Source organism: Sturnus vulgaris, chromosome 13, assembly GCF_052056855.1.
Source record: "Sturnus vulgaris isolate bStuVul1 chromosome 13, bStuVul1.hap1, whole genome shotgun sequence".
Lineage (NCBI taxonomy): Eukaryota > Metazoa > Chordata > Aves > Passeriformes > Sturnidae > Sturnus > Sturnus vulgaris.
The window spans coordinates 1,968,116-1,985,495 of record NC_142255.1 but is presented as its reverse complement, the minus strand read 5'-3'; the positions used below and the strand labels follow the sequence as shown (position 1 = coordinate 1,985,495).

The window sequence follows — 17,380 nt, the reverse complement described above, 5'->3', positions numbered from 1 at the left end:
GGGAGCCCGTGCCCCGGTGGGAGCGCGGGGATTGCAGGCTGCGGCGGCTCGCACTGTTCACCATTGACTAGCACCTCTTTCTCGTTTCTTTTTTAGAGCTTTAAGTTTCTGAGAGACTGATGGCAATATGACCTGCTAAATTTAAGGGTTGGAACTCTTGGTTCTAGAACTCCAGTTCTGTCTGATTTCTTTTTTTTTTTTTTCTTTCCTTTCCAAGTGAGCAACAATATGACTGTCTAACGCATGCCTTATTTAGCCTTTCCTGCAAGGATGACCTAGCCAGATGAATTTTAATAATGCTTCCGTGTAGAAGGTGTAAACTCTTTTGGGCTTGATGTGCTGTGAATGTTGCTTTTTTTTCCTCCTTTCCTCTCTTTACACGAGCAGTAGCCAGGCGGGTTCACGCATGCGCTGTTTTTTACTTCCTGTAGCTGTTAAATTCGGCACCGCTCAAACCGCACCGCTGCCATCTAGTGAGACTTCTTTTGTAAAGTACAGCAAAACTTAAAGATATATACAGTATATATTTATATTTGGGGGAGGGGAAACCAGAAGTCGTTGTGGTTCATTTTGAAGCTGCTGATATTCATTCCTTACTGTATGGCTGGAAGGAGGGAGCGATGCCAGGCTGGCGCTCGCAGCAGGGATATTGGAATTTCCTTAAGGGCTTTAACCATGGAGCACGGGGTGGGGGGGGTCCTGTTGGGCGTCAGGGCTGGGTGGTGCCAGGGGCCGCTGGTGGTGGTGGGATGCAGTTGGAAACAAAAACAAACCTTCAGTTTATAAATATATATATATTATTGCTTTTTAAGTGATTTTTTTTTTTTTGTTAACTCATGTAAATTCTCAAATCCTTTTGCACTGATGTGTTCGACATATTCTTGTACATTCAATTCAGGCAAACTTTTATAATTTTTTTTTTGTTTGTTTAAATGATGAAATGTTACAGCATGGTGATATTCTATGCAACTAGTTATTCCTCTTTAGTTTGACACTGTAATTTCTCATGATTTTAAGATTGTAGAAATAGACCTACCAGGGTTCTCATGATGTGCGTAACTGTAGCTGCATGAACTCGTGTTCTGTGTATTTGTTGAAGTGCAATGATGTATAAAAAGTGGATTCACCTGTTTTTAAAAATAAAACACCGACAAAAACCGCTGTAAGGCCTCGTTTTTCAACCTTTAATCAGCGGAGCTGTGTGCACCCGTGGAGTTCCAGGCGTGCCTCATTCCTCGGCGAGTCTGTGCAGCTCCTTCTCCACGTCCTCCACAAAGGCTGGGAAGTGCTGGTCCATGAGGCAGAGGCGGATGAAGGGCCCCAGCTCCCGGGCGCTCCACGCCGGCTGCCCCAGCGCCGGGGGCAGCCCCGGCCGCTGCCGCAGCACCGACTGCCAAGGGAACGATGGGAAGGTGGCCCTGATCTGGGACACAAGGACACAGCCACACCCCGGCCCTCCTGCACGCTGCACAAACATGGAGCTGCCTGGGATTGCTGCTCTTGGAATGCTGTTAGTCAGCTGTGGTTTCTGTATGTGAGCCTTTCTCTGATGCCCAGGTGTGATTCCAAGTGTAGCTTTTATGCAATGTCAAATGCCCCTGCAATTATTTCAGTTGGAAACTGACCCTGGAAATGGCCATTTGCTGGGTGCTGTGGCTTCCTGGTGGGTGTCCATTCTGTAATCAGTGTACACTCTATGAGCTGTACATGCTGCCACATGGATTGTGTAGGGATAACCAAGTGAGCACTTCCAAGCTTTTCGTTTAGCCAAAAGTCTTTTAAAAGTAAAGTACGGGGCTTTTATGTTACAACATCCTTTTCATCTGTTTAATCCCCTCTCCCAGATTTTTCCCCTGGTGGTGGGAGAACTGTGGGCATCGTGGCACTGGGGGTGGAATGAGGCAACCTTTGAGCTCCCTTTCAGTCCAACCCAGACTGGGATTCTGTGCTCACCCAGTGACTACAAAAGAAGGGTAAGGAAGACACAGAGAAGCAACTGCACAAAACTAGAAAAGAGCAAGAGTTTTCTGCTCATCTGCTTCTGCACTGGCCTGAATTCCCAGTAAATTAGTAAGAACTGACCTCCAGGTGTTTACCCAGACCTGCTCAGTGAAGCTGTCCATGGAATATGGGGATCCTTTGCTCTGGGTCAGGGTTGAGAAGGGTCCAGGGAAACCTCAGAGCCCCTGCCAGAGCCTAAAGGGGCTCCCAGAGAGCTGGAGAGGGACTGGGGACAAGGGCCTGGAATGCCAGGACAAGGGGGAATGGGTTCCTACTGCCAGAGGGCTGGGACAGATGAGGTATTCTGTGATTCCATGATTGATATTTTCAGGCGTCAGCTCTGATCTGCACAAGGCATTTCTGCAGAGTCAAACCAGTGCCAGAGCCATTCATTTGGATGTTGCCTCTGGGTATTTCTTTGCTCTTGGTGTGTCATTTGTTCCTATTCAAATAGGGTGATTACACCACCAAACACCTTATTTTGCTGCTTATTCCCTGGCTCTGGATCATTACACAGATCTAGTGCTTTGCTGGGGTAGATGATGGCATCCTGATGTTTAGGGAAGGCATTTCCCAGATGGAAAATGGAATGTGAGATAGCTCATTCTCAGACTCAGTCACAGACTCTAAACAGGAGGTGTTTGTTTTTTACCTGTGCGAGCTGTGCTACAGATCTTCTTTCTCCAAGGCTTGTGCAGGAGTCTGGGAGAGGCTCATCTGGCTAGAAAATACCAAATGCAAATAAGGGCTTGTTACCAAGCAGAGTGTGGGTATGTGCAGGGGGGGAAGCAGTTCCATTTTTAGCACTGACGGGAAGGGAATGTGCTCAGCTACCTTCTGCAGTAAAAAGGCATCTTTTTATGGAACCTGCATGCACATCTGCTCCAGTCTTTAAAAATGAAAGACATGACAGTTTAACTATAGGCCTATTAGTTCATGGCTAAACTGAAGTTACAGACTACTTCCTAGGAGTAACTTCAAAGAATGCTGTGTATGGATGCTCACAAGAGCACACTGCTTCTTTTCCATGGATCTAAAGACCCAGGCGAGCAGAGATTTTGGAATAATCACCCTGGAAAACACTTTATGTCTCTGCCTTTTCCAGTTCCTCGGGACTTTATCTTGGAGAGGGGAAACATTCTGTGCCTGCCAAGATTGCTTTTAGTTATGCCAGGCTAGGCTCAAATTGTAAACAGTCGTAGCAGCCACTACCACTGCAAAGCAGGAGCAGGTAAACACAGGCAGGAGCCGGGATGCAGGGTTACTTTGTGGCTCTGACCATTTTTTACCCTGCAGAGCGCATTTCCCAGTTGTATTTGATGTAGGCAGTCTCAGGTCCAGCTCCCGCAGGCAGAGGTGATTGTTTGTGGGCGTGTGTGGTCACTTACTGCGTGCTCAGTGTCCATGGCCTGGCTGTCGTGGCAGGGCTGCTGGCTCTGTTCCTCGGCGCCCTGCACCGGGACGTGCAGGCTCAGTTTGTGCACGCAGCTGCAGCAGTGCTCCTGCATCTCCTCCCTGGAGCTCCCTCCGAACTGCACGCGGAACATGCGGCACTCGTTCTGCTCAAACCACACGGAAAGCAAATTCGCTTGGAATCCCCCAGAGCTACTTGGATTAAATCCCTATGTGCTGGAGTTGGGAAGGAGGCAATGGATTCGTGGATCACTGCACCAATTTAAAAACAAATAAACAGGTTTTCCCTGCTGTATTTTCATTTTCCCCAGCAGCTTAACCAGAAGACTGTGATTGCTGATTTGAAAATCAGATTAAAATACGCAAGAAAAGGTAAGTGATGCAGGGCCACCTGTCACAAGTCAACGTTTAGCCAAGTGGACAAGCCTTGCCAGCTTTTACATGTGGCAGGAAAATTAAGTTTTATTGTTGCTGCAGGCAATATCCTGTAAGGGTGTGCCAGCACAGTTATTTGTGACAAAAAAAGGACACAACAGTAAGCAGAAGCTAACTCTGGATCTGAACTAGAAATTCTGGGAGTGGCAAGTTCCACTTCTATTCCTGATGCATCGAAGTCAACCCCTCTTGGCCTGCCTATGTGTAGCTAAACCAACACATTCAGTTTGGCTCTCACCTAAATGTTCCTCGAACAGAAACCAACATGTTGAATAGGAGTGCAGGAAATTCAAATGCATGACTTCAAAGAGTGAAATTATCCTAAGAATTATTGAAAACTCCCAGGTAGCTCTGACCCCCCCAGAGTAGGCTGCTGGGCTGTACCCTAACAGATATTTTTAATAAGGGCCCCAGGTTCAGCAAACTGCCCTGAAAGGGGATGGGAGGGTATGGTATGTGATAAGCTTGGCCTAAGCACCTTGAGCTGATGTAAGGTAGGTGCATATTCAATGTTCAGAGAGTGAATTAATGGAACTTTCTATTTGATCTTGAAACCTCAAATTTAAAAAACTTAAAAAGCAGCAAATTCTCCTTGGCCCAGCCTGGCTTATTTAGGTCTTCATCTTCCTGAGGTTCCAATGTCAAACCCATTTTCAAAGCCCATTTTAAGGCCACGTGAGTGCAAGGACACCTCTCACTTTAAAGTTCCTGTCTCAGAGATGAGCCAGCTCCTCCTGACAGCCCCTGTGTTTACAGGCCTGCTGCTTGAAGATGTTTGAATCACATGAAAAGATTTTTAGGGCAGGGTAAGCACAAAAGCCTGTCTCAGTGCTTTCTAAAGGGAAAAATGTCAAACTAATGTGAAGTGTAGCACTCATTTGCCAGTGCCCAGTTGGATTTGCCCTCATTAATTCAGGAACTGGGGCAGCCTCACAGACCCAGGGACTGAGCTGTGGGATGCCAGACAGGTGAGTTCTGAATTCAGTGACACAAAAGGAACAGGTGGAGTTTCTTTAGGACACTTTCAAAGAGCATTTGCTTGTTTGGATCCCCAAATACATTTTGAAGCAGAGATATTTGGACTCCCTCAGGTTTCTCACAAGGACTGTTAAATTCTTTAGTTTGCAGTTCATAAACAGTGGACTTAGAAAATTAAACATTGTTCCTTTGTGGAAAGAGAGCTGTGGTATGTCAAGGTTTATAGCATAAACTGAGGACTGGGCTGTCACACCTGAACCACTCAAGAGCTGAAGTATTAAAGAACCCTGAGGTCACGGAATCATTAAATTTGCACTTCTTCCATGCTGGGGTGGGGGGCTAAGCTCAAGGAAAACATTATGAAGGGAAATTATTTACTGTAAAATTATAAAGAATATCCACCTTGCTCCTGTTCATAGATTTGAAACTCATTCTGCTGGCTAAGAGCCCACAGTGCCCCACTGAAGGCATATTTGAAGTGATGAGTAAGTTGCACTGTAAATGCAGTATTAATGACTTACAAAAAACAAGGAGTACAAGATATACCAGGAATTTATCATGAAGATGAGCACAGCAGCTGCATCCACTTTTAGGATATAAAGTAGAGAAGCTGTGTGGTAGAACCACTGCACTGCCACTAAATCCAGTTGAAGTTGTGTGAATTTCTAGTAAGAAAACACTGAGATGCACCAAATTAATTTCAGACTGTTAATATTTCTCCTTTCCTGAACTGCCCCTCAGAGCTTTGCTCGAGCCTTGCAGTGAGTGTGATGTTGGTTTTGTCTTGCTGCTGAGGAGCAGCAGAATCCTTTAATGCTGCACTGGGGGCCTGGCTCTGGTAACTGGGAAGAACAACCTGCTGGTTCATCAGAACTAATTCCTGCCCCAGCTGTCTTCAGGTTTCTTTGGGTTTTCTAACAAGCTGATAGAAAGCAGAGTGCAGAAGTGTTTTGGTTTTAGGCATAACCCATGAATTTAAAACACTAAGATACAGAGTATCAGAGTTCATCTAAGAACAAAAAAACCTGAGATCTTTACACAAATTGGTAAGAATAAAGTGCTGTTTGATTATTTAAAGGCAAACCAACCACTTTTCATCAGGAGAGCTCAGTGGGAGACCAGAAACCCATGTCTATTTTGTTTCCTTGAGTACCAAATACCTCAACCACCAGCCTGCTGCTGCTGTGCCAAGAGCCACAAAATGGCTCAGTAATTGCTTGGTTAGAGAGTTTGTTTGCTGAAGTGCAGTCTGACTCAGAGGTATCTTGGAAGAGATTTGCTTCATCTTTTTGTCAGTTGTGGCAGATAGATTGTGAAATAAAACCGGTCTGGCTGTTCTAGCAGCTAAATCTCAGAGAGCAGTCTAAAAACTGAGTATTAGCAGTTACAAAAGATACCAAGCTTATTCAATCCATTCTTGTTTAGTATTTAGAGTAAGAAGAAAATTCTAATTGACATAGATAATTTACACCTGCTAGTTTAATTTAGCCAAAATGGAGAGATTTTCTCCATTATCTGTGTTCCATGTTAGGAATGCTCCAAGCAGCTCAGCTCACCTTGGCCTGTGCCCGCAGCAGCAGGCACTCTGCTCTCCTCACTATCTTCAGCCACTTGTGGGAATCAATCAGGGAAAAGCCTTCCTGAAATAAAGCACAAACCAGTGGCACAGCAAACAGCAGCACCCAGGATCACATGTTTAAGCTCTGTGAGGCAATTAAAGCCCTAATGAAGATCAGTCATTGCAGTTGTACAGTTTTTGTAGCTGTCAAACAGCTGCCACTCCAGTTTTACCACTCCAGGGATTAGCTCCAGTAACAACAAGGTATGTATGTTCTAATTTCCATCTCTCTCTATTTTTATATTTGTGCGTGCTCCGAAAGCCCCTGAAAACCAGAATAAAGCAGCTGCAATTGGAGCTTTGGGTGCTGAAGTTGCCCGGGAGGGCAGCAGAGGGCAGGCGAATCCGGGGAATGGCACAGCCCTGCTTTATCCAAGGCCCGGGGAGGCCTCTGCTCCAGGTGGCACTCAGGGAACCGAGCAGCACCTTCGTTAATTGGATAAAGATGTTTTTATACTCCAGTTGCATCACTGTCAGTCTTTTCGAACTCGACAGACTGCTCAGCCTCCTGTAAAAACACCCCAGGAAGGAGAAAAACAACTGCAAGCCAACAGACTGTGTCTCCCAAGGAAGGCACTCTGAGCCATTATTTAGCAAAGTCCAGGAAAAAACCCAAACAATTAATCAATGTTAGGGAAGGGAGGAAACCAGGCACCTGTTTTATCCAAACTCACAATACTTTCAATGATCAAGGGCTTGAGCCCAGGCTGCTTTCAAGGGTTCCTAAGGGTCAAACCCCACAAGTCACGTCCATCCCAAAGGGCCAGAGGTGTTTGCCCCAGCCACCATCCATCTTAGGTGGGTCCAGGCTGGAAAACCATCTGCCATTCTATTTTGGAACAGGAAATCACCTCAGTGACTCTGCTCCTGTACTGTGCTGGCACTGGCTTTACAGTCTCATGCAGCAACTGCATGTAGATTTTTAGCTGCACTTTACAGAGGAATCTCTCAAAAGCTGTGAAGAGTTGAAGCAAAGGCAGACTGGATCACAGGCATCTGCTGTGACAGACTCCAGAATGTCAGCCAGCAGGGAAGTACCATTCCCAAAAGATCTGGGGTCAGAGGGAGAGATGAATTTCCCTGTGTGCTGTGACAGCAGGTAAGAGGGCCAGTCTCTGGTAGTGTCTCTCTGCCCTGAACACACTCCAAGTGCCCTAAGGCAGGACGTGCTAAGAGGGAAAGGCCAAAGGTCACAACAACAGGGAGAGATCACTCGGTGAGCAATGGGGAGAGGTTGAACCAAGCCCCAAAACGCTGTCAGTGAAGCAATTCCAAACCATTCCTTCACTAGGCCACTTGAATTTGTGGCCACTTGTGCTTGTCCTGTTCAAGTAGTTTCTGTTTTGGATACACACCAACTGTTTCTTAAAATACAACTATTCCCATATTCAGTCTGGTTTTACAGTGTTTTTCCTTTCACTGGAGATGAAGGCTGAACAAATGTTATCTCCTTAAAATAATAACTGTTTTCAAAGAAATGATAAAAGGCAGTAACTGTTTAACTTTCCTACAAACTATTTTATTGGTGCTTCTTAGGTTCTTTTATATGTCCTGTTTCTGAGGTAAAACAAGTGGAAAAAACCAGCACTTGGAATTTACATTTATGTATTCCTCATTAACCAATTCCAACCCCAAAATTTGATTTAACTGAAATTTAAGTTTAACCACTTTATTTTTAAAATCATTGCCCCTGCATTCACAGAATCACAGCCTGGTTTGGGTTGGGAGGGACCTTAAAGCTCATCCAGTGCCACCCCCTGCCGTGGGCAGGGACACTTTCCACTATTCCAGGCTGCTCCGAGCCCCATCCAGCCTGGCCTGGGTCACTCCAGGGCTGTGCAGTGCATATGAAGTGAGGTGAATGAAATCAGCAAGAGGGAAGAAGACAATAAACGCGTCCCTTGAGCCACCTCGAAGGCAGGAGGATCTGTGCCAACACCCAGGAGCAGGGCAGGGGCAGGCCTGGGAACTGCAAGGCGGTATTTTCGGGTTACAGCCTTTCCTCAGGTGATGGATTGACTCGACGTGCTCTGGACATGGGTGATGAGACAGGAAAAAGCAGCGTTCCCTCTGGATTGGTGCTGCCACCACGCTGCCAGATAGGGAACAGAGCAGCTGGGCCCGGTTCCCTCGAGCAGGCAGCGTCCGTAGCTCCTTCAGTCAGCTAGGCAGGGGCAGTGTAAGATTAACCAGAATATCCCCAGAATGCAGCCTAGAACGGGGCACGGACACAAGAGCCCAAATGTTCACCATGTGAACAGAGAAATGGCAACACTTTATATTAAGTCTGGTCATCAGTGTTCAGTCAGGCACATGCTCCTGTTTTTTTCCACAACTCTACTTGGAACAAAAATAGGGTAAAGGAAAACTCTTTCCTACATCTGTGACCAAAATCCAAGTTTCTCAGAGGGAGGACTGAGTGGGATTAAGCTGAAAGAGAAAACAAAGCAAGATGTTTCCCAAATGTTTTGGAAGCAGGCAAGATGTGACCACAGCTGCCATGAGGCAGGAGCCAGAAATGCTGATCCAGCCTCACAGCCATCGAGTCCAGCACTGACTGGTAAATACTTTTGTTCTGACTTCACATTTCAGCATTCAGAAACCTGCTGTGTAATGAGGGCTGTGAGCTGTGGTGGAAGGTATTGTGTGTGATTTATGTATATTTTTTATTGTAGCATCTAGAAACCCTGTGGTGCTAAACAACACAGGAATAGATTATCTGTTTTGTTAGACTGCAGCCTATCTGAACGGAAAATGACTTTATATCTAAGAAATGTGATTTGTGTAGCAGTTCAGCTATGCTGGCTTGCATCAGTTCATTTGGATTCACTCATGCACAAACCAGATGTTTTCAAACAAAACTATGTGTAAACAATAGCTTAGGAAGAAAAGCTTTTTTTCTTGGTCACAAACATGATCTAGTCTGCCCTTAAATCACAACCAGTATTAAAACAGACAAACTAAACCCCAGAATACTATAGAGACACACACTCTCCACTCTGGGCTGCCTCTTCTAACAGGCCCATGAAATGCAAATACACTGGTTTGTTCTCCAAGTTCACAGCTGGAAGGAATGTATACATTGTATCATCTTATGGATTAAGGACTCAGCTGAGAACTGCATTTGCAGGAAAGGACGAGGTCAGCTTGAGATGAAAGTTGTTCTATTGTATGAATTGATAGTGCACAGCTGCCAGGGTGGTGCTGGCTGGGAGAACAGGAAACCTACAGGCCTCAGACAGCATCCTGTTTGCACCATTTTGACACAGGCTGGGCAGCACCAAGGGACACAATTCCCTGGAAAACACAGCCATCTCCTTCAGGTTTCCAGGGAGACACCTGAGACAGCTCCTTAAGCCTTGCCTTTCCCGAGGTAAGGTACCACTACACGGGTGGGGAGCAAACCTCGCTCAGCTCCACTCATGGAGCCAGGGTGGGGCTGAAGGAGGGATTTGGGAAAGCCCTTTTGTGGGAAGGGTGGGATGCTGTGCTGCTCTGAGCACCCTGCCAGCTCCTGCAGTGCCCAGCAAGCCTCCAGGGATGGCTTCAATAACGTGCCAGCCTTGCCAGGCACAGAGGCACTGCCCACCCGTGCAGCCAGGGCTCAGTGCCCCGGGGCTGCTCCCCACGCTGGGCGTGGAGCCATTATTCACTACCCAGGTTTAACTGTGCTATGCTCAGCTCAAATACCCACATTTTGGACCTGTGATATTGTGGGTGTTATTACAATTTAACATTTATACTGCACAGCACCTTGCTTATTCTTGGAAGTGCCCAATCTGGCACCAGAGCAATGGTAATGTTATTTGCAGGTGTCCTCACAAAAGAGAGCTGAGATAGTGGAGTTGCAAGGATGTTATTAGCCATCCTCTCAGGAGACAGGAAAAATAAAGATGTGTGAGCAGGCAGGCAGAAAAAGCTCGTCAATGATGTTCAAGAATGATACAGAATGTTAAAGAATGGGCAAAACTGAGATGCTTTCAGAAAATCCCAGAAGGTGTTTACAGGTAAGTGGTGATGAATGGTGATCACTTTAATAAGGATTTTCTCATTAATAGGTTATGATAAAAAAAGCTGCACATGCTTGAAACATGATATAGATTCTAAATCAAATGCTTGCATAAATCTGAAAAATAGCAATTTTTAACTCCTTGCCTTCCCAAGAGAATGTGAGTTGCCATTTTACACTTTTTTTTCCTAGAATAAGCAGTTTTCTATTTAAAAAATAAAAATTCTTCGTTAATGACTGTAGAATAAAGTTGTGAAAATTAAACTTTTAACATAATTTCACTCCAGTCTTCATTATTACCTTGTAACACACCTGGAAGTAGAAATTTTTATAGCTATTCTCAGTATCTAAGTAAGGCCAAATACATCAGGCTTGATTTCTGCAGTATGATCTGTCTTGAAAATTGAGTCAAGATTAGAAGAGCCAACATGAACCAAAAAAAAAAAAACCCAAAAAACCAAAAAACCCAAACAAACAAACAAAAATCAAACAAAAACAAACAAAAAAACCCCAAAACAAAACCAAAAAAACTCCCAAAAAACCGAAAGCCAAACAAGACAACGTGTAGAGTGAGGGAAGCACAAAGTTGTCCCTGCAAACATTTCCAACCCTACCAATCAAGGGGGACAGACAGGAGTGAGGAATAAAAGGATGTTAAGCTTTGCATTATCTTCTTTTTACCCTCAAATCTTGCTCTTAAGCCTGTTTGACTGTGGCAGAGGGCTGAACTCATTAAGGAGAGTGCTCTGTGTGTACACAGGCAGAGAAGCTGAAGGAGGGAGAAAATACAGGACACACAGACAGCCCTGAGGGGACTGCAGCCCGAGAATGAAAGTGCAAGCACTGGGTTTCAGATGGGCACACACCACAGCCCACTGACAGCAAAGACAAGCCCTTACCTCAGCACAAACCTCCAAACTTCAGAGGGACAACCTGAATTCTTTTGGCTTTTTTTTCCCAGTGACATCTGTCCAGGGACACAGAGAGGGGAACTGGATGCTCAGGGATGAGCTGGCTAAAGCTCTTCGGGGTGCCCCAGTAATGTATTCATTCATTCCCAGTATAAAATATGGACTTCCCCAGACTGATACCACACATTAAACTAGAAGGTAAATATGCTTCATTAACAGACATCACAAATCTAAAAAAAAAAAAATTCTAAGAGCTGGGTTTAGAAGAACTGAGGCAAGAGAAAAGACAAGAGCAGAAGCCCTTGACATGAAACAGAAACAGGAAAGCTGATGCAGGATGATACTCTCAGCTCATCCAAAATAATCACATCAAAAGCACATGTTGAAATAAACAAACTGAAATTGAGATTTTTGAACTACGATTGTGGTACTAAATAAGCCAACAAAATTTAATAGAAGAATTAATAGTTTCTTTTGTTTCTTTAATAAAAGAACAACCTTCTGTGGCTTTGCAGAGCTCTACCAAAAAGCAGCAACAAAAATTAACCAAAATTAGCAACCTGCTCTCTGCCCAGGTTCCTGCCAGGAGCCCTCATTTAGTGCAGAGGGACCATCTCTGCCCAGGGCACTGTTGTGAATCTCATCTGCAAAATCTGGTGCCTGAGTTTCAGGCACTGCAAAGAGAGCATCAGGAACGTGAGAATGCCTGCTGAATGCTTGCCTAATTAATGAGTTAGAATCTACTGTACCATAAGCACTGGTAGCTTATTGGAAGTCATGAGGGGACCAGGAGGGCACTAAGGACATTTAGTCTACACTTCAAAAGATCAGGTCACAAATCAATTACTCCAGATTAATTTTATCCTATTAAGTAAGTCCTCTTCACAATTTCAATTTGTTTAATTTGTAGGATATTATGAATTCTAGCACCAGAAATAATTGCACTGAATAAAACACCAAAATATAATTTGCATGATGTGTTGATACAGAGGGGAAAGGAAATAAGAGTTGTGGTAAATGGAACATGATGTATCTTCAGCATGGCCAGAAATTACCAGAGATGCTGTTGAGATATTCCTGTAAAATTCCACTGACTACAGTATACAAGAATGAGGTTTTTCTACCATCCAATATGCAGTCTGTTAGGCAACACTGCAGCAAACCCTGGTCTTAGAAATACATTATGTCATTTAATTCCAAATGAAGAATTTGGTTTAAAAAAGAATAAAACAAAACAAATCAAAACACCCTTGAATTTGCATTACGCATCAGGGATTTTTATGTTCCATGCTCTGAAGTTCCATTTACCTCCTCTTCATTCCATTACTCAAGGAATAGATGGCATTTCAAAAGGAAAACACTTGTTTCTGTATTTATTAAAAACAACAGTTGTTAGGATATGTGAATATTTTATTGCTCTTTTATAAATATTGTTCTTAGAAACAGATCATAAAAGAGCCAGTGGGCTCTAAGGAAAAGGTTTCTTAACTTTCCTACTTAAATAAAATTAAAAGGACTAAGAGAATACGTAAGTACTCCCATCATAGAGAGAATATTTTGACAGCAATCAGAAACACCTGAATATTGTTCCTACTATGGATATTAATCCAGCCATCAGCAAAACAGAAATTCTTCTTCACAACTCTTTCAGTTTTGTGTAAATGTTGTTCATAGGTGAGAATCAGGAAAAAAATCCTTGTATTATTCATCAGTGAAAATGTTACAAAAATACAGGTTCTGCACGTGGAGAAGGAAATGTGTCCCTGTGACCCAGATCTTGTGCCTCACCCTGTTCCTGTGCAGAGGTACAAAGCTACAATAATTGTTATCCAGTTCCCTCAAACCCAGGAGCCTGGAGCACATCAAAAAGGCTGAAAAGTAGGGATTAGGAGATAGATCAAAAGACAAGACATCAACAATTTAAAGGATACAACACAGCACAGAAGAGTTCTGTGAGAACATCAGAGGGATTTTGAATGCAGGTAAGGCAGCACACAGGTGTGGGAGGACACCTTGGCAATCCAAAGGCCACAGCCCAGGCCAGCAGGAGGAAATGAGAGCACAGGTACAATCATGCCAACAGCTGCAGCATTCCATCAAAGTAGATGCATTCCCTCTGGAGCAGAAGTTGTGCATTATCCCCTCTGACAGAATGTCCAGGATAATGGACCCCCAGTGAGTGGATTTGGAGTGTGACAGGCTCCAAGCACGCTCTGTACTTAGCCGTGCAAAGCCTGGTTAAATATTGTGACAGGTTTGTGACAGCACTGACAGCTGGAACTGGAGGGAGATAGAACCACTGAGATTAACCACTTCTGATGATTTTTCAGCAAAAATACAGCCTGAACAGCACTGCAAGCTGGTTTGTTGTTACGTGGCATCTCAGGAAGGAGTTTGCAAATTGCCCCATCCCTGAAGTGCTCAAGAACAGCCTGGATGGAGCTCTGAGCACCCTGGAAGTGTCCCTGCCCATGGCAGGGGGTGGCCCTGGATGAGCTGTAAGGTCCCTCCCAGCCCAAACCACGCTGGGGTTCTATGAGAACGAGCACATTGGGTATTTGTGGGGTTTTCAGCCACTCAGTTTAAGAGGCCAAGTGGGAGGACTGCAGCTGGCTCAATCTCAGAAACACAGTCCCAGTATGTACCAGTGCCTCTCCCACCAGCTCAGTGCTGCACACACAGAACACCCCTGTGCCACCAGCCCAATACACTTGCTCAGAGAGCTGCACCCAAAGAAAAATCAACAGGCTGTAAAAACAACTTTATGTCACTTTTCTTTAGCAACTCTCAAAGTGTTACTGTGTCAACTTTAAGGATGGCAAAGAAGCATTGCCAAAATAAATGTTTGAAATAAACCAAAACTACTTTTTTTTTTTTTTTGGGTTCTCAGTATTATTATATTTTGGTCACATCTACCAAGTGTGTCTGTTCCACCTCTCCTGCAGTATCAGAAACTGGAACAGTCCTGATAGATCCCAAAAATTCCTCATCTGGCATTTCGTGCAAAGCAGCTGCCTGAAAGCTTCACTAGCCACTAAACACAAGAGCTGCAAGAAAGTGCTTTTCTCAGCCAAGCTTTTAGAAGCTTTTCTGATCCCTCATCCCTTCCAACAGCACACTTTTATCTGCCCTGCTACTTGCCAGATTCAGCCTTTGCCAGACAAGTCTTTGAAGGGCTGCAGCTTTGGGTTGTGCCTTTTTTGCACTTCAGTTAATTATTAGAAGATGCTGTTAGCTTTTATCTGGTTATCTCAAGGATTTTTAGAGTGATGTCAGTTACTGGTCACTAACAGGTACAGCCACTGGGAACAGGAACATCCTGCACTGAGTCATTCCGAGCAGAATGTGGTAAGGGATGGCAGCAAGTGTCATTTCCATCCAGGTTTTCAAAATATCTTTCCATTTTCTTATTCAACACAACTGCTAAAATGCTTTCCATGGTCCCTCTTTTACCTCATCCTCGCTAAATGAGCTGAGGGCCATCCACAGTAACAGCTCTGTTAGTTCATGCATTGACTATTCAATGTTCCCAACACACAGGCCAAAAAATTCAAGGGCATCTGTGGTTCTCCCCATACTTAAATTTCTTTAAGTTAAAGACCCTTTAAGAGGCACAGTAAAAACTAATTTATAAGCTTATACATATTTAAAGCTGCAACACAGTCTCTTACACATTTTATTAAAAAAGCTTTGTTATCTTTATACTGCAGCATCTTCCAGTGGTTTGTAATGCCTTTCTAACATATTTAATACCTTTCTAACATATTTATCAGCCAGTTCCTGCTCTTTATCACCACTCAGTACTGGTGATGTGCACTGAACACACTTAATCCCACCTTCCAACAAGGTCTTCTATGTCAGAGCATCAAACCCACTCCTCCTAGACAAAATTTGCCTTTTGGTGTCATTGTGAAATCTTTAGTTTAGTAGCTGGTTATGCTTAAACAAGTGCAGGCTACAGAAAAACCAGTGACACAAGTTTGACTTTTGTCCCCAAGGATCTTATGTTGGATGTTAAATCTCATCATCCAATATAGAAAATACAAACCCTTTGATAAACCAGACTGTCAAACCAAAATGCTATCAGGTCATTGGCAAGCAGTCAGCTGGACCATTTAACAAATTATAGTTTTACCTATTTTCTAAACAGTGTGTTTTTCTGTTTTCTTAGTCAGAAGAATCATGAAAAAAACCTCCAAATAGCTTTCAACGTCAGCAACACTCATCATTACCTCTTAATCTAGATTTTTAGAAGTGCAGAAGAAATGTTGATCCTCAGCAGGAAATAATGCATTTAGTATTATTCTGATAAATGTGAAGGGAAAGCAGCACATGAGAATCACCATGAGCAAAACAAAATTGACAGTTCCCACTCAGTGGGAGAGAAGATGAAGCTGAGAAAAGAAACGAAGTTAATACTGATGGTAACATGAAGGAGAAATGTTCTTTATACATGACAAACTTACCAGCACTGTTCGTCCTTGGGAAATAAAGAAATGGCCAGACTCCACAATGGTAAGGACAAGAGGGCCTGATTCTTCATTTGATTCAAACACCTTTAAAAAGATAAAGGAAAATCTGGCCCTGCAAGCACAGAATCTGCAGTTCCCATTTCTAGTACCAAATAAAAGGTCTCAAAGGTCGCTATTAGAAGCCAGGAGTAATTCACATCTCACTAATGCAACTTGCCCTCCACTCCCATACACAGAAGACACATTAAATGATTTTTTTCACTAATTATACCTCCATATACAGATTTAACTACTCGGAACAACCCTCTGGATTATTCCGCCTTGATCTCTAGATTTTAATACCACAGGTTACTCCTGAATGAAGGAATAAAAAAAAAAAGCGGGCCGCTAACACTCTGATGTGTTGTCATTAATAATTCATGAAGCAAAATCTCTCCCGATTCCTGCTTTAGCTCTGGACTCGCAAAAAGACACCTGAAAGCAGAGTCATGACCCCACACCGCCCCGCCACCCTCCCCGCACCTTCCAAGAGGTGCTGTGCCCCTCATCGTCACCGTCCTTCGGAGGGAGGAAGCGACCGTAGCGCTTCAAGGGCCACATCGTGGCGCTGCCGAGGAGGGAGGTGTCGCCGGCGCTGCCCGGCGCCGGAGCCAGCCCAGGCTGGGAGCCGCGACCGCCGCCGGCCGCCGCCATGCCGCGCTGAGGGGGCTGAGGGTTCTGAGGGGACTGAGTGGGCGGGCTGAAGGCTCTGAGGGGGCTGAGGGGCGGCGGGGCCGAGGACTCTGAGGGGGCTGAGAGGCGGGAAGGGGCTGAGGGCTCTGAGGGGACTGAGGGACTCTGAGGGGGTTCAGGGCTCTAAGGGGACTGAGTGGGCCGAGAGCTCTGAGGGGCGGTGGCGGGCAGCGCGCGGGAGCTGGGCGGGAAGCAGGAGCCAATAGGAAGACGGAGAGGGCGAATGGCGGGAATTGTTCGCCAATCAGCGCGACGCGCGCGGGGCCTCGCGCTGCATCTTCTGTGGCGACCCGGCCTTACGGGGTGGGGTCTCGTTTTTCACCTCAGCGATGCAGGGCACAGCGCCCTGCTTCTTCCTCTCTATTTTCTTCTTCTTTTTCTTCTTTTTCTTCCTGTCCCGCTCCGAGGGCAGCATGGCTCCAGCCTCTCCCTCCTCCCAAGCAGCCCTGGCCGTGTCGATGTGGCGGGTCTGTCCTTCTGCTCCGTGCGAGGAGCGCTGACGCCGTGGCCGCCATTTTGTGGCGTGTGAGGGAGCGCCATGGGAGCTGCGCAGCAAGGAGGAGGATGCGCGGAAAAACACTTTATAACTCACAAAATAAGTTATAGTGCATATATATATGCACACTTTTGGCGACTTGTGCTTTTTTAATTCTCTGCAAACTAGGATTACACAATGCGCTTAATACATATTTGTTGCTTATTTTGCTTTATATTGAAATCAGTTTTACACTTTCTTGCGACTGCGAACTGTTCTTTTTAGGTTGTTTTGGTGGTTGGTTGGGGGTCTTTGGGATGAAGTAAATAGTCTTTT

General features: G+C 44.8%; 2 protein-coding genes across 2 annotated transcripts in view; one reads left to right on the top strand and one right to left on the bottom strand.

Annotated features, from left to right (window-relative positions):
• NPTN (neuroplastin) overlaps positions 1-1,161 on the top strand; it is a 38,292-nt gene extending 37,131 nt beyond the window's left edge. The window contains exon 8 of the mRNA XM_088172307.1: positions 97-1,161. The gene's annotated coding sequence lies outside the window, so the exon portion shown is untranslated. The remainder of the gene's footprint in view (positions 1-96) is intronic.
• REC114 (REC114 meiotic recombination protein) lies at positions 186-16,530 on the bottom strand. The gene is made up of 6 exons (XM_088172804.1): positions 16,360-16,530; positions 15,832-15,921; positions 6,384-6,467; positions 3,393-3,560; positions 2,654-2,722; positions 186-1,390 (listed from the first exon to the last, which is right to left on the bottom strand). The coding sequence occupies exons 1-6, from the start codon at positions 16,528-16,530 to the stop codon at positions 1,229-1,231; spliced, it is 744 nt and encodes a 247-aa protein (XP_088028930.1). The 3' UTR covers positions 186-1,228.
• Between the last annotated feature and the right edge of the window lie 850 nt (positions 16,531-17,380).